The 25,792-nt window shown below is 33.5% G+C and overlaps 1 protein-coding gene across 2 annotated transcripts; it reads right to left on the bottom strand.

The window, feature by feature from the left end:
- Positions 1-6,497: 6,497 nt before the first annotated feature.
- Positions 6,498-24,059, bottom strand: LOC143249873 (alpha/beta hydrolase domain-containing protein 17B-like). 2 transcript variants are annotated; one of them, XM_076500456.1, is made up of 3 exons: positions 22,750-24,059; positions 21,902-21,988; positions 6,498-11,952 (listed from the first exon to the last, which is right to left on the bottom strand). In XM_076500456.1, exons 1-3 carry the CDS (start codon positions 23,394-23,396, stop codon positions 11,736-11,738), a joined length of 951 nt encoding a protein of 316 aa, XP_076356571.1. In that variant the 5' UTR covers positions 23,397-24,059; the 3' UTR covers positions 6,498-11,735. The 2 variants fall into 2 exon arrangements, with proteins under 2 accessions (XP_076356571.1, XP_076356572.1); XM_076500457.1 differs by lacking the exon at positions 21,902-21,988 and having other exon boundaries at positions 22,750-23,701.
- Between the last annotated feature and the right edge of the window lie 1,733 nt (positions 24,060-25,792).

Genomic DNA, 25,792 nt, shown 5'->3' with positions numbered 1-25,792 from the left:
TTTTATTAGGAGGTACCCATTTAACTTACGAACAGGATGAAGGTTTGGTTCAGCCATTTTGTGGGATAATACATTTATTCCTGTACAACGTTTCGTCTTTTACAGTGAGACATGAGCACTTACAACATTTAAGGTACTGCTGGAGACAAAACGTTGAACAGAAATAAATACATTACGTCACAAATAGTTCTCAGAATTTCGTCTGGTTTTTTTCACTTAATCTCTTCCAGTAAATGTCGTCATGTTGGATAACAACTAACATACGTGTTCTATACTTTATTGCATGTAACTATTCACAATCGAAGAAATGACAATTTTTCTGTAAATGCATGAGAAAGTATACAACCGTAATCTGAGCTGTTTGTTGTTCAGCTATGCTATATGAGATATCTGTAGGATTTTGTTGAAAGTAGAAAGATAAAGTTAGTCCCACACTTAGTTTGTGTGTTTAAACTTACATTATCTTAGGAACAAAACTAAGAATGTTATTTTTACTGCTAGTTTCAGTAGTGGGGCTGTTATGTGACATGCACGAAATCGAATTATCCCATGGTTAACAAATGCAGTTTATTAAGTAAACGGATTAGTAGCTTGGTTTTGTACAACTTGCTTTGGTGTTGTCGGTTATTGTGTTGGCGAATATAAATTCATAATAAATCAACCAAGGCCACACACATCTCCCTCCCTCTTAGCATTACGACATATTCCACACTCCACAAAATTATAGCGGTGTCTTCCACACTCCACAAAACCATAGTGGTGTCTCTCACACTCCACAAACCATAGCGGTGTCTTCCACACTCCACAAAACCATAGCGGTGTCTTCCACACTCCAAAAAATATTTCTTCAAAAGTTATACTTTACCGAAACTTAAAGTCAGATAGTTGTGCTGAAGCCAGCATATAAACAGGACACTTCCACTGTTACTTTTATGGAATTATCCTCTGTAGACAATGCTGTTGTTTATCTCTGCGTGTAACGATTATTTTATTATCAGATGTGTTTATTTCTTAATCCATATACTCACACGTTATAGATACGTGTATTGGCACCCTTCCTCCTCTTATGGGGACTCAGCAGTAAGTTTAAAGGTGTATAGACTAGGAAGTCTGAATCCGATTCTCATGCCTGACATGTCGCAGGAGTTTATTATGTAGTTCTGTGGTTATGAGCAAACAAAATGTTCATACAAATGGTATTTCTTTATGTAAGATGTGTCTTGTATTATGAAATACATATAAATGAACATTTTGTTTGATTCCTCGCGATGAACACAACAGTTTGATATGGCTTTGTTCAGGAAAACAAGCAATGGCACATTCTAATGAACTGTTTTTAAACGGAGATTAAACAAGCTGTGAGCATGTGTGTGGGTGTAAATATCAATAGTTCAGAAACACACTTCATATCATTCCTTTATAGTTTTCTCAAGGATGATCAACTTGGAGAAATTTCCAGACAGTTGATGTTGTCTGAAAGGTCATGAACATACGCACGGGTGGGAGTTCTGACGCACTCCCTAGTTTTGGTATATAAAATACTTTCTGCCCTTATGACGGTCAATTCCACTAGTCGTTGGTAAAAAAGTAGCCCAAGAGTTGGCGGTGGGTGATGATGACTAGCTGCCTTCCCTGTAGTCTTACATTGCTAAATTATGGACGGCTAGCGCAGATAGCCCTCGTGTAGCTTCGCGCGAAATTCAAAACAAACAAACTTTTACAGCGTGGCTGCTAATATAATCGTTCGGGAGGGAGGAAGAGGTCAAATGTACCTGACCCTCCTGGGTATTTAACAACATCAATACCCAAATACCGACACAGTGAACTTGGAACTTGGCTGCTAATGGTAGTTAACGTTTTAAATGTTTGTGTCTCTTACGTGAACAGCCATGCGATTGTTTTACCAACATTTCTTGCAAAACTATTTTATTTTCAGATTTAATTTCGTAGCGTCTGCTTTTAAAATTTTTTCGGGGGGGGGCGGATAACACCAGACGCCCACTGTTTTAGCATGCTGTGCATACTGATTCCGTTTCGTAAAATGTGTTGACTTTTTTTTATCTCACATATTGGACACCCCCCCAAAAAAAACAAAAAAAAAAAACATTCTGCATAGTGGCCCTGAAATTGCACGTGCTATATCTTCGCCAGTACTTACTATGACAGGTATGTATTTCGATAGCCTTGAACGCAACGTGTACAAGCATACTTGTTAAGCCTAAATGAATACCTTCGAATGAATACGTTAATTTTTCCTTTAATGCGCTTATATTTACTCAATCATTTCCTCATCTGTTATTGCAATGTGTAATTACGTGTTTTGTCAACTCTTAGTGCAATCTACGTATTTCAATAGCCCGTACTCTAACGTGTGCTACACATTTTAGCTCTTGCTCTAATGTTTGATGGAGGTCACATAATGGACAACAAGTATTCTTCCCTCCACCTCCTGCAAGAACAAATTAACTAACCGATTCATTTAATTTTGCCAACTAACTGTAACATTTTATCTTCGTGATTATAACTGATGTTTAATTATACCTTAGCTTTACTTCCACTAGTCTTTAGTTTTGGCATCTTCTTGGAAATAAAAGTTATCGTTACATGTACCTTTTCTCACTGTATATTAGTATGTGAGTGGACAATTGGACTACTCATCAGCGACTACTCCAGGGTTGTTCATATAGCTCGCGTCACAGCATTATGTAGCCTGAACGTAATGATTCTATCCTTAAGTGTATACCTATATATATATATACACACTCTTGCAATAGTTAAACCATATTCTCAATAGCCCCACTGTGTTCCAAAAAAGAAAAAAATGTAAACACGAAACTTAAAAAGAAAGCGAACACGATTCACAGATCTTTGTTGTTTGTTGAGTAACGTGTGTTGTTTGCTCTAGAGAAAACAACTAGGTAGGTATTAGTAAAAATAAGTGCTGATAAATCATGTGTTTGTAAAACGTGTACATGAACTATTCACTAAGTTATGCGTTTTTCATTTCCATAAGCCCACCTTTTTTGGATTCAAAAATCAATTTTAATCTATCTTTTATGTCGCACAAGTCACTGCCCCAGAAGCCTTTTGTGTGAAACTAGACTTATCAGGTGGGCTGGATGAGACAAACATTTCTAAGAAACTGCATATTCACAACACGTCTCTGAATTTGAATTCGAAATACACAAATTATGAAAAAGAAGGTTTGTTTTGGAATTTCGCACAAAGCTACTCGAGTGCTATCTGTGCTAGCCGTCCCTAATTTAGCAGTGTAAGACTAGAGGGAAGGCAGCTAGTCATCACCACCCACCGCCAACACTTGGGCTACTCTTTTACCAACGAATAGTGGGATTGACCGTAATATTTTAACGCCCCCACGGCTGGGAGGACGAGCATGTTTGGCGCGACTCGGGCGCGAACCCGCGACCCTCAGATTACGAAGCGCACGCCTTAACGCGCTAGGCCATGCCAGGCCATGAAAAAGAAACCATTACAGTTCACGCGATTTTCATCCCAAATCTTAGGCCTATTCACAAACATGGAAAATAAAATAAGTGTAATTGTCGTGTGTATTCTCTAGAGTATTATCAGTTACTGTTCTTTGGTCAATTTTAAAATCAATGCCGAGCACACTGTTGATAATATGATAAAATATTAGGTTGTGAAAGTTGTATACTCCATTTTGCAGTACAAGTATCTTTTAAAAAATACAAGATAAATCGTTAATATTGTTTATACTCAATCAGCAGTGTCAACATAATACGATACTGATAACAACGCATAAAGAGAGCCGTTTGTTTAGTCCATATCACTTTGGCAGAAACAGTAAGGTTGTTTTTAAATTCAAAACAAAATACAGCATCCAGACATAACTTCGTAAAAAGAACACTAGAGTATAAGAGATAATTGAGAAGATAGTATTTTATAGATATTCCAACAGAGGTCCGATTGGAATAAAAATCATAAGTAATATTTATTTCAAAGTTCTTATTTTCTAAAGTGTAACGTTTAGCATAAAATAAGAAAGATGGTTGGTATTGTATAATCTTTATAAGTTGGTATACAAGCATATTTTATATATATTTCAAAACTCTTGTATTAGTTCATATACTTAATATCAAATTGTAGTTGAATCGAGCGTATCCGATCTTTAACTCTGTTATTTGTCAGTAGCTTGCTACGACTTGTTTAAACTAGTGGAATATGGCCTGTTACAAGTTACTAACGTGAACAGGTAAGGCTTGTTTGTTAAGAATTTCGTGCCAAAGCTATACGAGTGTTATTCGAGCTAGCCGTCCCTGCTTTAGCAGTGAAAAATTACCGCCAACTCTTGAGCTACTCTTTTATCAATGAACAGTAGGATTGATTGTAACACAATAACGCTCCTACGGCTGAATTGGCATGCATGTTTGGCGAAACGGGGATTCGAACCCGCAACCCTCAGTCTTGGCCACGCCAGTCTTCAAGAAAGGTAGATCCCTTCGGTTTCAAAAAGCAACTACTTCGTTCATCCAAAACTAGACATAACTGGAAAAATATCTGGAAACAAAGCGTTTCAGTGTCCAACATTTTAGTTAAGATCCAAAATTTTATCTCATATGCTTGATGGCGATAGTGTATTAACTTCAGATGCGAGGTTTAGAAAACTTTAATAAAAGTTATATCCTTTATTACCAGTATACTTTTATGTTTCACCGATACATAAAAAGCACTTTAAAAATAATGATGAATCATTAAAGTTACATATATTAACGTGACGTCAAAAGGTGATAACGAACAGAGGTACTATTCATAAAAAAAAAAAAAACATGCATTTCTCAACCTTTTCGACACCAGACATCGTGTCGGTGCTTCCCTAAATGTTGCGGACCAATGTAATGAAATAATAACGAAAAGCTACCAAGTTAAAACACGAAGCTAACTTCTGGAGACACTGTAGTTCAATTCTTAGTACTGAAAACTGATTTTTAACTATACAAAAAAAAGAAAAAAAGACTGAAACAACGATAATGTATTTACAGGCCCTAAATATCTAAACATGTAATTACATTTTTCTACCTATAGTTTGTCTAGGTTACTGTACAAGTCATTATTTTCTAAAGAGAGTAGAGGCATTATTAGGGTTAAGGATTTTTTTTAGAGGGGTAATATTACGCTGTTTAGGGCTATTGCTTCTTTACAAGCATATTGAAAAGTAGCGGAAAACTATGGGTGAATTTGTAATACATTTATATATCCATATACTTTTCAAGCATTTAGTTTTTGAAAAAAATGTTTTAATTTCACGTGCAATTTCAAAACCTTACATATGCACAAAAGCAAAAACTGCCTACATTGTATAACTTCAAAATATATTATTTTATTGGCACATAATTAATAATGTGATTAATGTTAGCATTTATTTTGCTTTTCTATTTCAGTTGCTTGTAAATCTATACTGGTGAACACAAGTCACCATTTTACAAAGATATAAACTGAAATGATGGGATTGTATTATATGGAGAGAAATCTAATAAAACTTTTCTCTGAAAAGGAGATTTGATTGAAGTGTTTAAGGGTATTGACAATATAGATCCAAACTTCGCATGTGTTAAGCAGTGAAAATAGTAGGGCAAGGGGTCATAAATTAAAATTTTGGCAAGGTAGAAGTCCTCTGCAGTTTACAAACAGGCTGGTTGGTTTATGGAGAGCTACTAAGTAGTCAAGAGTGAGGGAGGAAAAAAGTTTAAGAGTTCAAGAAAAACCTGGATTAATACATACAGAGTAAGAGGTGGTTACAGTTGAAAGAGAGAACATCCTTGATGGGCTAACAAGTTCCTCTTTGTCACTTTAAACCTTATGAATTATAGCAAACTTTTTATAAAATGTAAGTTGTTAAGCAAGTCAGCTTTATACAACTTGTTTTAAGATTTTTTTTTATTATTGTAAATGTTCTAAAAGCACCAAGCTACAGACAGCTTTTTCTTGTAGGCGGAATGTCTACAACAATCTAGGCTGCTGTAATATATTACTTTGTGGATAATTTCTTAAAAACATACTGTTACTTCACAAGTAATTTTCTTCAGAGTCAACTTGTTCTAAAATTTAGACCAATGGATAAGTTTTATTTTTAAAAGGTAAATATGTATCATTTTCTATATTATTTTCCTATATGTTTGAAATTCTAGATAATAAAAATCCAGAGTATGATGGCTGGTATGGGTATTAACACTTATTATTAAATCAGAGAACAATGTTTCGACCTTCTAAGGTCATCTTCTGCTCTTTGCTTTATTAGTAAAGATGTTAATACCCATACAAGCTGTCCCGAGATACAGTTTTACTTCAAGTGGGTTTCTCGTCATCACAAGCTTGCATCTGATAAGGCTACATTATCTAGGTCATAACCAGGTTCTGTAGCCTAAAGCAATAAGAACAGAATAAGCTGTTATATCAAGTTAATACATTTTTGCTGCTGGAATGTATTTTGTGAGAAGAACTGCCATAAATTCAACATACCTGATAATAAACAATGACATTTATTGTTCCTTTTATTTACAGTTACTGTACTTAAGAAAAAATCATTATACAGTAAAAACCATAACATTTGTCCCTTTTACAAGATAAAATACACTACAAAAAGAAAACTAGTTTTATTCACTAAAAGATACAACAAATTAAACTATAAGAAATCTTGAAGTTTTACTTTACCCTGTATATTAAGACTTTCTAATAACCAAAACCTACAGAACATTTATCCTAACTAGATACCAACATACCCAGTTTTTGTGATACATCTGTTAGGTTGATATTAAATGGTTGTAACAAGACAAGATCTCTTTTTATAACAAGAAAGATTCTAGCACATGCCAAAAGCAGTTACATCTACTATGTTTGTTAACTATCTTACACTGAAATTCCTTAAACAAATCAACAGTAAATAAAATATGGAAAAGAATATTAAACAGGCTGATAGTCATCAGTAAAGATCTAAGGTTACTCTAGCATGTTTTGTTTTACTTGTTTCTGTCCTTACTATTAGGACATAACATTACAAAACAAATTACAGATCTTTTAAAAACAAAGATATACCTATGTTATCATACAATTTTAAGTTAAGGAAAACTCCATGCATGCTCATAATATTTTTCTGTCCACTGATTTAAAACCATGGTTTTTGTTTCTAAAAGTAATGAAGTTGACCCACAATGTACCTATTTTCTACACACTAACTTCACAATTTATAAAATGGTTTTAAAATAAAGCCTCATCAGCATTCAGCTACTGTTGTAATCATGTTCTTACTACATCTGTTTCAGAATACAAAACTTGTGATCTAATGTTTATGTATAAAAATTTAAGTTTGTAAAGCATCTCATAATGATTTATTTTTCCAGGATTAAAAATACTTCAATACCATAAGAAGCTTCAGAACATATTCCATCTTACTGGACTTCCTCTTAGTTGAAAATCAGGCAGTTCTAGAATCAAGTTCAGATTTAAACTAGAAGTAAAAGTTTTGCTTTTTTTAAAATTTTTTCCAGTTATAAAAAGTCAAGAAACGTATGACATTGGAAACACAGATTACGGTGCAAATTGTATGACACATGTTAAACTGCACAAGCTCATAACTGTACACATTTACTGACTAACTTACTCTCAATTTTAAAACCAAGTGAAGGATACATAATTGTAGTCTGAAGATAATTTATTATAATTAAGTGAAAATTTACAAATTATGTCCTTCATCACTGAATTAATATCGGACATAATTGCAAACTTAATAAAAATTTACAAATTATGTCCTTCAACACTGAATTAATATCCAACATAATTGCAAACTTAATACTAGTTCCATATGATATCAGTAATACTAAACTGATAAAACATGAAAGTATAACTACTTAACCTGGAAAACCTCATACAACGTACATGGCACACAAAATTATTACACATGTATACTTACACATTTTGACTACAACAATCCATAATATTCAATCAGTTGCATCTGAAACTACTAAGCACCATTTTTAATTAATCATTCTACTTTTACTGTGACAGCTGCTAAACCTAAATCAGCAAATATTGAATCACGTGATTAAACCTACCGAGATGAGTCAGGTGTAACATTTACAGATGAGCTCATCAGAACTCAAACATTAGTATTCTAACCACAGACCCATAGCAGTCAAATTTCCAGATGTTGTCCTCTTACCGTGTGTATAAATACTATATTTTCGGTTTTATACAAATATATTTTTTGCATTTGCTTGGACTGACAACTACTTACAATTTACTGATAATTTCTATATGAAAGACATTCTGTTAAAGGAATATAAATTCATGGTTGAAGTCTATTTTGTACTAATACTTACAAAATACTGACTTAGTTTTAGTTCACGAGATAACCTACACACTAAACTGTTACATGCTGTTCATAGTTTTGGTAAAGAAAATGGTTTGGATGACAAACCAAAATGATCTTGTATGTATGTCAAATGTAATTAAATACATTAGATTTTGGTAAATAAAAACTTAACAGTTTGAAGTTATTTCTAAATATTTTTTTCAAGTCCATATCTACACGTGTTATATACGTGTAAAACATGCAGCTACACATAAGATCAAGAAAAATATTTAAGATATTTTTACACAAAATAGAAAGTAACTCTAATACAACTTAAATTTAATAGGAAAATCAATATATTAGGACATCATAATATAGCTTAACCCTCTAATACAAACATAAAGAAAGAAATGGAGAATAGGCTATGTTTGCATTCTGAAGATAAACAGCCTTATCCAAGTGTATCTTTTATATCTCAGTTTAATACCATCATGAACTGGTTATAATATTCATTCTGAATTACCAATTCTGTAGACATAGGTGTTTCAAGCCTGAAATGTAAACAAAAGTACTGCAACTTTATCTTCTCAATTAGTTTTATTTTTAGGTCCATGGCAGATGTAAATGCTGATGTTTTATTAACATTAATACACATTCAAGACGTTTTCCACAGTTCGTGGAAATCAAATTTTCTAGTATATTTTATGTTCTATTATCAGTACTCGACAGTACAGTCAAAACTGGATAAATGTAATTTCCTATTTGAAAAACAAAATATTGGTGATTATACAAGTTCACCAGCTGATTGACTGAACAGAAATAATCTATTCAGGTTTCTGTGGGAGATACATGCATTTGACAAGTATAACACAGTACACTGTCACATTGTGTGTGTTTACCAGAACTGGACAATTAGTGGTATTTTCTAACCAATTAATTAATAGTTTCATTGCATTTGATCAATTAATTAGTATAATCTTCTTAAAACAATAATACACAGAAACACAAAAAAGATTTACAGCAGTTGCGATCCCTATAGTCAGCAGTGTGAAACAAATGAAAAAAAAAAAAGATGGCTGTACATGCTGCTGACAAATTGTCTTCATTTAGTCAAAGGTTCAAGAAAGAAAAATGGAGTTGATGCTGACAGACAGTTGCATTCTCTCTCCCTCTCTCTCTCTTTGAAAGACAAAAAAACTTAAGGTCTCAGGTGCTACCTTCCCCCTAGTCAGCAGTTCAAGATAAGTGACAGTGGCTGGTTTGTTTTGTTTTGAATTTTGCATAGCTATTTGTGGGCTATCTGTGCTAACCGTCCCTAATTTAGCAATGTAAAACTAGAGGGAAATCAATTAGTCATCACCACCCATTGCCAACTCTTAGGATACTCTTTTACCAATGAATAGTGGGACTGACCATCACATTATAACGCCCCAAGGCTGAAAGGGCGAACATGTTTAGTGTGACGGGGATTCAAACCCAAGACCCTGAATTACGAGTCGAGTGCCTTAACCATCTGGCCATGTAGAGCCTGAGTGTAACAGCGGCACACAGTCATAGTAGCTCAGCCATAAGAAAGTCTAGTGACAACAGAAACTGAACCTGAGATGTTCAAATTACACAACACTAAACACTTTGATTACCTGTAAAACTGAAATAACCAAAAGCAAAAAAAACTGGAAATCTTAATTTTGATTACTCTTGTGACAATCTATATACATCAAAATTTAACCAAACCAACTGTATAAATAATTGAAACCATGGTAATTAGGAACACTCCATTCAATTAATAAGTTAGTTTACACCATGTTAAGTGATATAATTACTGGTCACAGATAACACAGGCCTACAAATTTAAACCTCATTAAAGTTCTGAATTTAATAATAGGTTTTTCATAATTCATCTATGTAGATTTCAAAAACAATACTTGTTTTCTACCATGTTATGATTTTTAACTGCAAAGGAAAACTCTTACTTAGATCAAATTATTATATTTACCACAATGAATGTTTTTTTATTGTCACATTTGGTTTCATGTCATGATAAGTCTTGAGGAATCTATAGCCTGTGATTGTTAACCTTTTAAGCATAACAATGTGACCCGATTTCAATGAAAATGATTCACTTATATAAAAAAGTGCATATAACACTTTGAGAAAAATCTGTACGTGATGAACAAAATTGGATATTTTCAGATTTAGCATATAAGAATTACTGTAGAAAATGTAAAAATTTCAAGAAAATAAAACCATCACAAGTCTGCATAATTGATTAATAAATTAAACTGTCCAGCTCTAATGTTTATATTATGAAAGTTGATACAGTAAAGTAACTGTACATTTTTTACTCTGCTACATAAAAAATTGTACCATTATGTCCACAATAAAAAATAGTATATCTTCATCTCGAGTAATTATCAAAGTACTTCATAACTTGTATAAAATCACTTGCACAAAATGTACAGAAACTATTGAATGTGAAACATTTTTACGTATAGTAGCCCTGCATTAGAATCAGCAGGTTTTAAAACACTCATTTAATGGGACAAACAATAACAATTACAATGAACTTTAAGTTTGTATACAAGTTAAACATTCAAACTTGGATCTGAGGGGGTGAGAAGTATTAATACATATCTCTCAAAAACTGAAAGGTGAATGAGTTTGATTGCCTAATACCAAGCCAGCTACTACTTGAATTACAGTTAAAGGTTAAGCATTAGTGATAAGTTTGCAAAGAACAGAAAATGTAAAAAAACTACATATTTTGAAAATGAGGAAATTCCAACTGTGACAAAAGCATTGGAAAATATATTAACTTGTTTCACTGCAAACATTTGTTTACCACAAGTTTCATTGGTCCTGATATCAAATGAAACATAACATGAAATTGCCTTTAACATCACTTGCACGTAATTTGTGTTTAGTGTTCATGGAAATAACCACAGAGTTATGTTTTCGAACAGACAAATCTGAATTATTTTCAGAAAAATAACACAGGATATAATACAAGCCACCAACAACTTAAACTATGAAGAGAATAACTGCCATTAGAAATTTTCTGCACACTATACTTGTATTAACACAGTTGCTATTACAGTAAATATCAACCCTATAGCATTAAGTATATGGTACCCTGTGGAAAAATATATACTGGACTACCATTCTGGAAACTTCATGAAAATGGTATTTATATAAGGTCTGAGTAAACACATGATGTCTTAAGGCTATTATAGGTACAGAAGATCTTAAAATTATACATCTTTTCAGGGTCACAGTAGGGCATTTTCAAACATGTTTGCAATTCAGTAATGTATAAGGCAAAATCATGGCTCTTTCAGAAATTTCCAATACAGTAGCATCAGATGTAGGTATGACTATCAGATATAGGTTATTTGGTTACACAGACTGGTCAGTTCACTAACTCTATTGAAACAAAATGTTTCAAACGTTCCAGGTACTGTCCGTACAGTTCTACATCATTATGACCTGCACCCTCTACCCACAGAGGCTCCACTGCTCGGGGGCATCGTTCGTACATTGCAAGACCGTGAGAAAACTCTATCACTTCATCTTCTGTTCCATGGATTACAAGCACTGGAGAAGTCACTTTGTGAATCTTTTCAATACTGAAATCAAAAAATGTTACAATTTGGAGTAAATAACTTTCAGATGAACACCAACTTACTATTTCCCAAATATTCAAGTCAATGAACATGTTGTATGGCAAGACAGAAAACTTATTTTTGATGCCATGAAAGTGGCTTAAAAACAAGAGATGTTATATATTTATATGTCCTTTACCATTCACATTTTTTCTCGTCTCAGTTTTTTTTGGAAGCCTCATCTTGCTAGAAGTTAGTAAAATTGTAAATGACAAATTCAATTACATTGTTAGTTTAGGAAGCAGAAAACAAATGATAAATAATTTTATCACAAACTACAGAAAATGAGCACCTAGGATATAACATCTTTAGAGTTTATTTTACACAAAGAATTTAGTGCAAGAACATGAACAGTACATATATAGAACAATAAAGATGTTTTATAACAGCTGTATCAACCACGAAACACTTCCATAATATAACTTACTATTCTGTAAATTCTATGTTAAATAGCAATAATTCTGACAACTAACCAAAACCTTATAGAGAGGGCACAGAAACAATCTGACAAGGGGTTCTTATCTGTTGTCTTTATTAATGGACAAGATTTAAACATTTATAATTATGATAATTATTTATTTTAAATAAAAATCTAGCAACATCAACATTCCCCATGTGATTTCAGAATTAAGAGTGAAATACCCTTGAATGTTAAATTCTGGGGGTGAAGCTTTGAAACCTGAGGACAAAATTATTAATGATAAAAGTGATTCCACTTGTTTGTAGACTAATAGTATGAGATACTCTTAAATATTCACCCTGAAAGTGGTAAAACTCATCAGTTCATGCCACTGAGTGTGTGTCATAATTATGTAATTACAAATGTGAATAGGTATCCTTTAGTCCAACAACCTGTCTCATTCTTGATTTGAAATTTAAGACATGTAACAACTCATGGGAGATTAACTTCCTTACAAATGAGCAGCTTCATAAACTGACTCAAGTCAGTTTCTCTGGATTAGAGACTGAAGGCTGGACTAATCAGACACTGGACCCATTTCCTTCCCTTCACCTCAAAATCATGCTGTTTGTCAGCATCTATTGGAGGAGGTGCAGGACCTCCTTGATCATGTTATTAAACCTGTTACCCATAATTCACCAAGGTATTATTTCCACCTCTTCATAGTTCCCAAGAAAACCAGGCACTAGAGGCCTGTCAACAATTTGTTCCACCTCAATTGCTTTGTTCACCTCACCCATTTCACTGTGGAGTCTTATCCACCCTTCAGCTTGCCAGCAAACATGATAACTGGATGACAAAGGTCTCTGCATGCACAGGAAACAACATATCCCCGAGTTTACTTACTGTAAACTTAGTTCAAGCCAAGTTGTAATATGTAATCTAATATCTGTCTCCAAATGAACAATGTTTGATATTGTATGATATATTCTAGGTACCAGTCTAAGTTAATCAAAATATACCTGCTGAAAAATATATACTAGAATATAAATTTCTACCCTTTGTTCAGATGAATAAATTAAGCTCCTAGTAAGAACTGTTGATTAGGGTTTAGTTTCACTGGTTTATTCATAGTGATTTTTATGTGAACCGATTGTTTAATTAACTTTCTTCTATCATTATAACCACTTTGTTGGTAAGATCTAGTAGTTGAAAATAAATGTTGCTCTGTAGTAGAAAATGAGACTTGTCTTCCTGTGAGAAGGTTCAAAAACAATATGAAAAACTTTTTCCTACTCTTAAAACCAATACATACTCCACTTACACTCATGACTCTCCAAATGCAGGAAGTGACATCATTCATGACATCACTATTGTATTTTCCACTATTTATATAAAAAGCAATACACTTAAAACCCTTGTCCATACTTCCACTGAACACAACATTTTCAAAGACAGAGAGCTGTAAACTAAAGTTAACTTTCTCACTCATTACTAACCAAATGATTAGTACAACATCAAAGCAGTACTTCTGAACTGGGTGAATGGATGTCAAGTCACAAAATCAAGCATTATCATTATAATACATTTCAGAAAGATTGCTTCATGTTAGAGACATAAACCTAATAATCTTCCTGTGTACTTCTTTGAAATAACATGAAAACATTGGATATATTCTAAGGACAAGACATATCACATTGTTTTCTCTTGTTTCTAAAACTAGAAGTCCTGACTTTAACAAATTTTATTCTAGAATAAAAACCCATTACATTTCAAAAGGTTAAGTATGTATCATAAAGTATGTTGGTAGGATTTGACATAGGCCAAAATGTTTACTTACAATTTAAGTCATAGCTTTATTCAACTTAGACACCATGTTGTAACACAGTAACACTTCACTTAATTTTCATTGTTAATTTGATGCTAACTTATTTAGATTATTGTTGGAAACAATACCATTACTTTTATGACATTGGTTCCCAATATCAATGCTTGAGTACATCGGACAACCATAAGAAAACTTATGGTAGAATATTTATCTTATAATAGTTTACTGTTATGAATAGTCATCAAAATTGACTTATTTTATCTATTATTAATCTTCCTTTTATATGCTCTTGCACAAAAGAATACTTTTCAATTTTCATTAATAGTGAAAAACTGCACATACTGTGGCCTCCTAATAGACCTGTGAGGATATACCTTGAATTCTTGACTATATTTTGCAAAAGTGTTTGACATACTATATGAAGCTCCAAGAAAACATAACCTAGAAAAAGTCTAAATGTTCAAAAATTGAAAGTGAGAGATTACTAACTGATCAACTTAAGTGAATCTCAATTTTGAGATTAGTTGGTTAGTTGATTTAGTGTTTTATGGCACAAAGCAGCTAGGCTATCTGTGCCTAGCCTATGGGGAGTAGTCCTCATTCCATCCTGAATGATCCCATTCATAACACAACAAAAACAAGCTGCTAAGACATGGTGATATGTCAAGTCTCATGAGAAAGTTGACACCCTTCAAAGTAAATGGAAGAGAAAGCTTGTCTAATGAGCCTGACAAGTCCAACCAATAAGGGTGATGAGGAAGAAGTAATGTGACACAGAGGGGTTCCATGAAAGAAGTAAATGGAAACCACGAAAAGTAAGCCACACAGCACCACAGATCATGCACAGAAAGCAATCTTGATCCAAGTTGAAAGAAATGTGGGAAATGAATATGGGTGTAAATACAAAAATTCTCTCATGGGTTGCTGCTGTCCTGATAAGGAAGGAAAAATCCATGCATAGCACAATATAAGTACTATAATAAAGAGTGTAGGAAACACCTATCAAGAAAAGGTCAAGTGCTGACAACTTCAACCCAGGAGAAGGAAACAGGTTCTCATGGGAAAATGATGAAAAATGAACATGAAGCCAAAGATTCAAAGGAAGATTAGGAAAGAGAAAAAGGATGGCACTGAGATCCCAAATGGTAAGGACCTGAAAGGACTAGAACAGGAGAGAAAGGTAGGAGGAGATAAGACCTGGCAGAATCTGATAAAATGATGCATATTCAACAAGGATATTATATACATAAAAAATCCTGATCAAACAGCAGGAGAAGAACTGTGAAGGTTGAGGCATAGAAGGGTGTGAGGGACAAAACATCATCCAACACTATTGGTCAACTGTCAATGTGGAAGGCCAGACCGAAATGGAAAGGAGAGAAACAACACACAGTGACACACTATGTCTCCTAGCAAGGGACCAAACAAAAGCCATGTGTGATGCTGGAGAGCGAGAACATCCAAGGTTGATGAAGGAGAGAAGGGCATAGGGATGAGAAGCTAAAAGTGATGACAACAGGAGAGGAAAAGAGAATGAGACAGCTAAAATGGAGCTGTCAAGAGAACACCAAGTGGTGTGAATGAGGGAGAATACTTGTGGGAGGAGATTTATAGGCCCTACCATTTCTTACAGAAAGCATCTACCCCTGAAACTTGAGGATGAGAAACCAGAGACCAGATAAGAAGGGCTGCAGCTTGTTGTTCAGAGGGCTAGCAAATACAACTATGTGCTTGGTATCTGGACAAGAGAATTACTACAAGAAAATTTGAGGGCCTGGAGGCTACACAACAGGTATGATCATGTATGGACTTTATAATAGATCCTCATCAAGATTCAAAGTACCAGGAATATGGAAAGCCAAGAGCTGTATTTGAAGCATGCAAGCTCAGAACAGGAGCTCCAAAGTATAAAAACAAAAGATTCTGAATTTGGAACCTCTGCTTGGTGATGTGCAAGATTACTGCAAAGTTGTTAGAATGCACCACAACCACTCCCCCCTTAGAAACTGGAGTAAATGAGACATTTAAAAAAACAGCTAAGAGCTGACATGAAGCCCAATTTCAAACAATGAATGGCTCCCAAAAATCTCCTGGGTATCAAGATATGCTTCCCAAACCACAAAAGAAGCATTTATAGACAAGGACACAGAAGAGTAGTAGTGTCTCTGTCTAACCACCAAGCTACATTGGTTCAAAGGGAAGGAAAGATAAGTGTGATGAAAGAAATCAAAGATGAAGGTTCATCAATCATGAATTCCAATAGGAAAGAACACAATTCTGATTGAGGAATAGTCTCCAGGGAAGCTCACATTCTCAATATATAGTCTGATTTGCTGGCCAACAATCTGATTAACAGCCCATAAAAAGACAATCTACTGCCTAGACATGTGTTTGTTATTGCTATTTGATAAGTGTTAAGTTACTGCTGATGTTGGAATTGCATTAACCCTATGTTCAAATGTAACAAACATTGTACATGCCTTGAACTTCAACAGTCATTCAACATCACATTATGCATTTGATGTCATCTCTACTTCATGTTACCCTAGACTGCTGACTGTACAAATTTTCAATTTTGAGTAGAGAAAATACAAGAGGAAACTAAAAAGACTATACATAAGCATTCATAGTCAGAGGTTATACAAACACAACTTGCAAAATGATGTACAAAAGTTACAAAAGTATACTTTATACATGAGTATCACTCTTATACAGGATGTTCGGAAAGTCACTGTACACCTATATGTGTATATGATTACAAAACTATACAGTGACTTTCCAAACACCCTGTACTTTGATTATGGCATCTTGAAATAGCTTTAGTAACCCATCTGATATTTTGTGTACAACAGACTTGTACTGCTGAACTAAAAGTTTGTTACATTTCATGAAAATATACAACAAATATTTAAAATTATAGTCAGTAATATTTCTTTAATACAGGGTCAGTCTTAATGGACTAGGCCTATGTATGTTCAATTAATTATTTCTAACATTTGAAATACCACCATTTCATGAACCAAGGTACCGCTACCCCACCATTTTAAGAACCAAGATACCGCTGCACCACCATTTTAAGAACCAAGATACCGCTGCACCACCATTTTAAGAACCAAGATACCGCTGCACCACCATTTCAAGAACCAAGATACCGCTGCACCACCATTTCAAGAACCAAGGTACCGCTGCACCACTATTTCAAGAACCAAGGTACCGCTGCACCACTATTTTAAGAACCAAGATACCACTGCACCACTATTTTAAGAACCAAGGTACCACTGCACCAATATTTTAAAGCTGTTTTCACTCAAGGTAGTTTCTATTCTTCTTATTTTTCTTTATATAATTATTATAGTGCATAACTTCATACTGTTACCCAAATAATTTAAAAGGTTTTTGATGGATATCTCATCATTTCAACTTGAGCCCCGATTGTCATACCATCAAAATAACAAATTAAACTCTTTAAATGCGACACTTATTCCTGAAACTGTCATTTACTATGTACAAAAATATATTCAAATCTGCTCATTACACAATCTAATCTATTTTCTACAATTTTTCACATTCTCTAACTACTATACAAGTTCAGTTTCTTCTCTAAACAGGCTAGATGTCAAGATTCAACCCACAGCATATAATTTACCCTTACCTTGAAACTATCCCACAGGTCCAACTAATGCTTTAAGTATACTTTATATTCTTCTGTGATGTTAAAAAAAACAAAACATGTAGGTTCAAGAATGATAGAGATGAAATAAAAAACCTATAACTCAAAAACTTTACATTTTTGAAAGATGGAACTTTCTTCTTCAAAGTCAGTTATAAGCTTGTTGGGTCATTTGCTTGGCAGTATGGTTTGTACACATTTTAAATGAGTTACAAATGTTAGTGTGAAAGTGTATGAAGAGCTATTCTAAAATTGAAACCAGCCTCCTGTTATTTCACCTTCTATTTTTAACTTGTTCTCTCCCTCAGACAAGTGGTTCTCCTTTGCTCTGAATTTTTGGATTAGTACATGTATTTTATGGACTATCACACCTAGTCTACAGGTAACAGACTTCAGTCTTATCCTTGACACATACCTCATGGCAGTCATGATCCAGTTAACTGTCTGAAATTTATGGTTAATAATTTCACTTACTTCATGCATGACATGCCATTTCATGGTGTCTAGAAATCACATTATTATAATCATACTAAATTTCTCCCACAAGGTACTCGAATGAAAAATTCACATACACAATAACTGTATAAAGGGAAGTAACAGTAATAAAACATTTTATATTTTGGAATGAACTATTAATATGACAACCTAAATTTTAAGAATAATAATGGACATGTTGGTCTATCTCAAGTTTATATTAATGGATAGGACAGCCACATCTTCAAAGTTGGTATTTAAGCATTTTTCAAGCCTTCTCCTGAACTTACTTTATGGAATATACAAATATACTGCATTCAATATGACTGAAGGAAACACATTCCAAAAGGTTAGAAAATAAATGTTTTATCTAAAGATGACTGCCACCCTTTGAAAACATGTATATCTACTACTTCTAACCATTGAGTACGACAAAATATGATGCATGGACGATACAAGTTTACTTATAAACACCTCAGTTAGATCCTCTAACTTGTTTTTAAGAAAGAACAGCTCCACAGATCTTAACTTGTCTTTGCTATTACAATATTTGCATCCTAGTAACCCTCCTCTGAACCCTTTCCAACAATTCAATATCCTACTTAAGGCAGAGAGCCCAAGACTTAACATAATATTCCATATTAAGCCTAACAGTAACTTTAGGCTTACATTCAATATTTCTGTAAATACAAGATTCTATTTGCCCTGCACCAGCAACAGCACACTGCTTGGAAGGTTTAACACACTGATCAACCAGAACAACAAAACATTCTTGTCTATAAAACTGTTATTGATATCAAAAGTATAACAACCCAGATTCAGGACAGTGTAACACCCTCATGACTATTGACTCTCGATTTAAAGCAAATTAACTTTTGATTTTGCAATCATATCCATAAATATAGAACTTCACAAAACTTTGACACTACTTTGATAAATCATAAGATGTTTTCTTCATGAAAAGTTACAAAACTTGAATGCTGTAATCAGATGACAGTGACCACCAAAATTTCCCAATTTGTTTATAAATATACATCAAAATGTTTGATGTTTCAATTATGGACAACTGTTCTAAGTTCTACTTTACATTAATTAAATGGTCATATTTGTTGTTTTTTGTAGTCTTTTGTATTCTTCAATCATTTCTTTGAAACTCTTTACTCTCATGAATTCGACTGAAAAATGTTTGACAAATGTTTTATTGAAATAGAACCATTTATTTCTAATGATATTCCAGTTTTATACAAAGTGATGAAGTTTTAAATCACCATATGTAAATTTTCATCTTGAAGAATACAAGTTTGAGTTACCAAAGTACCCACTTAATTAGATTCTCACTTGGAAACAAACACTTTTGAAGTAACTTTCCTGACACACAATTTTCACTTTGAAACAAACAAACCTAAAACTGCAAACTCTTAAGATGTCTTAAAAGAATAAATAAAAAGGTACACCACGTAAAAAAATATTTGGGTGAAACAAGTCTGTATCTCTAATAACCCACATGCATCATCTTGCATTTATTACAATTAAAACATTACTTACTTACCCAACTCATCAAATTCTCCTAGTCTTTTTTGTAAAGAATCAGAAATCTCTTCACAGTTAGTAACACAAGAAACACTTAATATCATTAGCACATCTAAACAACTCATTGAATATTTCTTCATTTGTGTCATTGATATAAACCAAAATGAACAAACTTATCACGGAGCAATGAGGTGCTTCATTGATAACACTAACCCAGTATAATTGAATTCCATTTGCAATAACTATTTTCTTAAATCCAGGATCCCTCTATCTACTGATCCACCTCATTCCTAATACCTATATGTACATTCTAAATAACAAGCCAGTAATGTTATACATTATTGCATGATTTCTTAAAATATATACACACATATCAAACACTCATCTTTAACTACAAAAGCAGTAATGTTCTCAAAGAATGTCCAGATTAGTATAGCAAAATTTTATCCTTATGAAACCACAACTAACCATTTTATATATTGTTAAATGACTTTGAAAAGCATATTTTAAGATTTTCAAAAAACTTTTCCCACAACTGATGTGAGACAGTCCCAAAATTACTGGAACAAGCTTTATCACCTCTCTTCAAAAAACAACAACCATAAAATTAGTGAACTTTCAGAAGGCACCCACTATTCACTGACTTGTTAAAAATAGTAGCAACTCGTCTACTAAACCAATTATTAACCTCCTCCAGAACCCTTTAAGAGCTATTATCTAACCCAGAGGACTTTTGTTTGTTTGTCCTTCTCGTTTCTTTTTAAGGCTCAGTATTAATACGATCATCGTTTCCATCTAGCAACTGTTCATGACAATGAATAGTGGTTAAATCTTCCTATGTAAAGTAAAGAAAAGTAGGTTTTATACATCAGTCATTTCATAACGACAAGATACAAGACTCATTTCTCAAATCCTTAACACACTAACATTTTGCTACTGTTTATACAGATTATGGTACTAGTGTGGATTTTCAGAAAATATTTGACACGGTACTTCATAAAAGCACAATAAAAAAAAAAATGTCCATAATATACAGGTAAGTAATCATATATGTATGATTATTTATTTTCAGGCACTATTTCAACCTGTACAAACCTTATTCAGGATTATACAGTTATTAAACTTTGGCCTACAGTCAGGGTAACCTGCCAATATCACTTATTTCAGAGAATTCTTAGCAACCTTGCTTTGTAAATCCACAAATTAATGTATGTTTCATTGAATTAAGTTATGGTCCCCCCCCCTTTATCAACCCCTATACTTATCCTTTCCCACACACACACACACACACACACACACACACACACACACACACACTAACAAAAAAAAGCATCTCAATATTAGAACCCTTTATTATGTTACTTGCTCAATAAAGACGTATCTTCCACCCTCGCCAATGTATAGCAAAATGAGATTCTAGCTCCATTTTACCCCACAGTGTTGTATCCATATCCATTCCCAAAGAATCACCTACACTGCAACATCCGTTTCTTTTGTTTCCTTCTCATATTTCTTTATCTGCACAAGCTAGAGTCTGTTAATGTTACTTAACAGAACTTGCTCATTACAGTTAAATTCACTATTAATCTTTCCATCTTCCTTAAAGGTATTATTACCTACTTTAAACCTCGTCTATAAAACCTTCAGTTCCTCTTTAGCCCAAGAAGTGAAAAAAACTACATATAAATTTAGCATCTCCGCCCTCTTCCTATTTTTCAGCCACCTCTCTCACACTTTTTTTTCCTTTACTGTATTGTAAGTTCTCAATCATTGAAATAAAACTTCAGTAAAAATAAGATGAGCATGACTGATTCACTTCTTTTCGTTATTTGTGGTAAATTCTGCATCATTTTGATGACAAAATGAAACAAAAACGTTCACTTGATAGGGACCTTTTGAAAACAAGAAACAACCATGAAAGGTGTGCCAACCTTCTTTCAAAAAGGCTGTTATAAAAAAAAACCTGCACCTTCTTGAAAATACTGGACCCTCAAACATTTTGTTTTCTTACTGGTTTAAAACTCTGGTGCCATTTCCCACAGTTGACACTTCTCTCTCTTCTGAACAGTTTTTATTTTCTCCTTTTATCTGCAAACATCTATAAATAAATTAAGCATATGACAATCCCAAGTTTTCAAATAAAACACATTCCTTATATCCACAACATCTTACAAACAAAGTGCAAGCCCCTCGACCCTACATTACTCTTAACTCTAGAAATCAATAATAAAAGTTGCCTATTAACAACACTGTTAAACATAATGTTTAAAAACTAAATATCAAAGACAAATACTGATGATACAAATCAGTCCACTGTTCTTGAAGATGTATGGTTAGCTCTAGGTTTGACTTCAAAGTTATTTGTTTCAACTAATGACTACATGGTCAGCCTAGAGGTAACCTATAATTTTTTTGTTAAAGTAGAAGGTTTAACTTTATGTTTCACCACCACTATATAGAGAAACAGTTTCAAAGTTGGAGTGATTCCTGGATTAACTATAGCTGACTTGTTCTCAAACATCAACAAAATCCATTATGGACTGCCCTTCTATAATGTATTCTCACAGTCATACAATATCAGGAAAATAGGCACATGGTATTTTCCAACAGCTGATTATATCATAAGCTATACAATCAAACAATGTTAGTAAAGCTCCCAATACATTTTAAAGTAATGGTCAAACCCGTGTAACACATCTTACTTCACAAGAAACGTACACTTCACAGTTACACCAAAGCAAAGTATCACAGTATTCCAAGATAACCCTTTAAGTTTTACATAAATGTTCAAATGCACAATACAGTGTATTTTATCAGCACATTACAGTTTAACATTATTATTAAATTAATATACTTTACCTTGGAAAAGCATCAAAAAACCATGTTCTCTTGGTACTAGGAAAGGCCACTCTCATTCCAGAGGTTAAAGGTGAGTGTAGAATCACTCCACCTACTTCATACCTTGAAGCAAGATCTACAGTTGGTACTGTACCTATGCTCTGCCCATAGAGAATGATATTTTCTGGACTAACACCATATTTTGTTCTCAGTGCATGCCATGCTGCATTAATGTCACTGTACAAATTCTTTTCGTATGGCTTATTGGTACTAATTCCATAACCTGAATAATCATAACTAAAAATATTACAGCTTATTCGAGACCCCAATCCTAAATAAAAGCTACTCATTTGGCCTAAATCAACTGCATTCCCATGACTGAAAAGTATTGTGTATCTTGCATTAGGTGAACAACGTACATACATACATGCTATACGATTTCCCCTTGACGTTCTGGTATAAAATACTTCAAAATTATCTAATTCTTTTTGTGAATACTGCCACTCGGCTCTATCGGAGAGTTTAAGAGCGAACTTTGTTCCACTTTCATCAGGTATAAACGAATACGTTGGTTCTGGTGGAAGAAATGCCAATTTGGCAGCAATACGAGATGGAAAAGGTGGACAACAAAAGAGACAACAGATGTCACTGAAGGACAGCCCATTCATTCTGACTTCTTTTGGATTCACCTAACTCTCAGTCTCTATTTGTAACTTCTTAGCCTACTAGTACTGTTATAATAACAGTTATTCTACAACTTTTCTTCAATTCCAATCCTAAGTTACTGTGCACTGTTATGCATTTTAACATTGTATTACAAAATAATTATAAAGTAACCATACTTCGACTTAACCTCTTTTTTGTATTAAATTTAAATTTTCCACGCACCTTCTCTACCCATAAACCACACGCCCTACTGAAAGTAAAACATACGTATCACGTCATAATAGAAAAACGCACTACAGCGTCGCTCGCCTGTAATTGGCCAATAAAATGTTTGTATGGTAATTTATAACATCTTCTAAATGTCAATCATGTTGTTGTAGGATACGTAATTTCACATAAATCTTTTTTCAGATTAGTTTTTCGAGAGAAACCTTTTAGCCACGTGATGAGCATGCCATGAAAACTACGTTTACTAGTAAACGAGTTGAAGTTTCGAATGATATACAAACGAGTATCACTGTTACTCAGTGTTAGGCGTGACAAAAGAAAATTGTTGATTGATTATGGTGTTAGTTCGACGCTGTACATTTTGATTCTTTTTTCTATGGAGTAATAAAGGAACGAGAAAATTAGCAAGTAGGTGAAATTTCCATTGAGTCAGAGTGACCCAATGAGTCAGTGGAAACTGCGAATTTATATCACAGAACATTTAGATTCCCACAGTAAACGGAGCGCAGTAGCACATTGTGTATTTTCGCACTAAACGCTAAAAGTGAAGCAAATTGAGAAGTTATACGTTTGTGAAATTAGGACTATTATTAGTTTTTGTGGAATTTTCTAAATTTGTATTGCATAGTAGAGGGAGTTAGAATTTAAATAAAGATGTAAAAAAATGGCCTTTACTCTCCAGATAAAAATAACATACTTTTATTTCAACCAACGTTTTACCATTGCGAAATCAACTGATTGATAGGAAAAAATCGAGACGTTAAGTTGTTAAACTGCTAAGTAGAATTAAGATTTGATTAACTTACAATAGTTTAGAAAATTTTACTAAACCACAGAAGAATAACGTAAACTACATAATACGTTGCAAAATACTAATTGTAAAGTACGTGTGTAATTCTACATTTAAATTTACCTACGTTACGAGTCTTAAAAACAATTATTGAACTTCGTTTGATATTTTACTTCTCGAGTCTGTCGCAATGTCCTCTCAGCGACATTTGGAATCTAGTTTTGACTCGCAACTGTTTAAACAAAGAGATGCCCATTAATATTATTATCTGAAACAGTTCTCAGCTGATGGACTACAAAACAAATTTGATGTAGGTGCGAAAAGGCTTAAGACTAGATGCCAATATTTTAGAAAACATTACAAAACAGCAAATATATAATGCAAAATACATAAAACATTACAAAGTGCTAACTATAAAGTAAGATCACGCATATAGACCCAGCATACCAACAATGGAACGGGCTGCGGTACAAGTAAACTTGAAGTTTAGGGGGCTGAGAAACCCTGATCTGAAGAGTGAGATAGAGCTTGGACAATGTATACAACTTGTAGTCGAAGAAATAAAACTTGATTAGTTATCATCGTTAACACTGATTTTTTTTTAATCGAATAACCCAAAAAAGCCTGTCGAGAAGAGATAATACTATTACAATACAACTTTGGAGGTGGAATTATTTTGGTACTAACAAAATAAAGCACATCTGCCAAATATCTTCAGATGTTGTAAACAAAATTTTAAATTTCAATGAAGTGTTAATATGATTGAAAGACAAGCAAGAACAAACAAACAAAAAAGATATAGAAAATTAAACTCTCCAAAGAAAATGTATATACACACACACACACACATATTGAACTGGCAAGTCCAATAACAAACTATCCACACCTCTTTCCACATACACGTAAAAGATTTTTACGTTAAAGCCATTAATGAGGGAATAGGAGAATTGAACATTTTAACACTACTGACATGTCACCTATGAGTGTCTTGCTGCAGGCATCATTTTTTTCCTGCTTTTATCAGTATAAGGATTTTTTTTTGTTTAGTTAGTTTCTGTGTATTCTTAGCATAATTATATGGTACAGAACACCTTTGAAGTTTCCTTTTGTCTTAATTTATTCTCTATAGCAGATCTTATAGCCCAATGAGTATTGTTGTTCATCTTTATTGAAAGGGTCAAAAAATGAAATGCCTTTTGCTGGTTAATGGATGATGTCTGTATATCACAGTTGACATACACTGTAATCAAATGATCAATCATGGTGATGCCATCACAAGAGAAAGGATTTGAAACTTTCTTGCAAGATTAAAACTTTTATTCTTTCAAGTCTGTACAGTTTCTTCATGACTAGCCTGTTAGAGATTCATTTTGAGATGCA

The sequence above is a fragment of the Tachypleus tridentatus genome, chromosome 4 (genome assembly GCF_004210375.1).
Source record: "Tachypleus tridentatus isolate NWPU-2018 chromosome 4, ASM421037v1, whole genome shotgun sequence".
NCBI lineage: Eukaryota > Metazoa > Arthropoda > Merostomata > Xiphosura > Limulidae > Tachypleus > Tachypleus tridentatus.
The sequence above is the reverse complement of the archived record's forward strand: the minus strand, read 5'-3'. Positions and strand labels throughout refer to the sequence as shown.

What these genes read in the sequence shown, in the direction of transcription:
- LOC143249873 (XM_076500456.1), bottom strand. Translation starts at nt 23,396, where the DNA reads ATGAATGGGCTGTCCTTCAGTGACATCTGTTGTCTCTTTTGTTGTCCA. An exon ending in TTTTTTGATGCTTTTCCAAG is followed by an intron (nt 21,989 to 22,749) that starts GTAAAGTATATT and finishes ATTTATTTATAG; the next exon opens with ATGTTTGCAGATAAAAGGAG. An exon ending in GGCACCAGAGTTTTAAACCA is followed by an intron (nt 11,953 to 21,901) that starts GTAAGAAAACAA and finishes TTTTGATTTCAG; the next exon opens with TATTGAAAAGATTCACAAAG.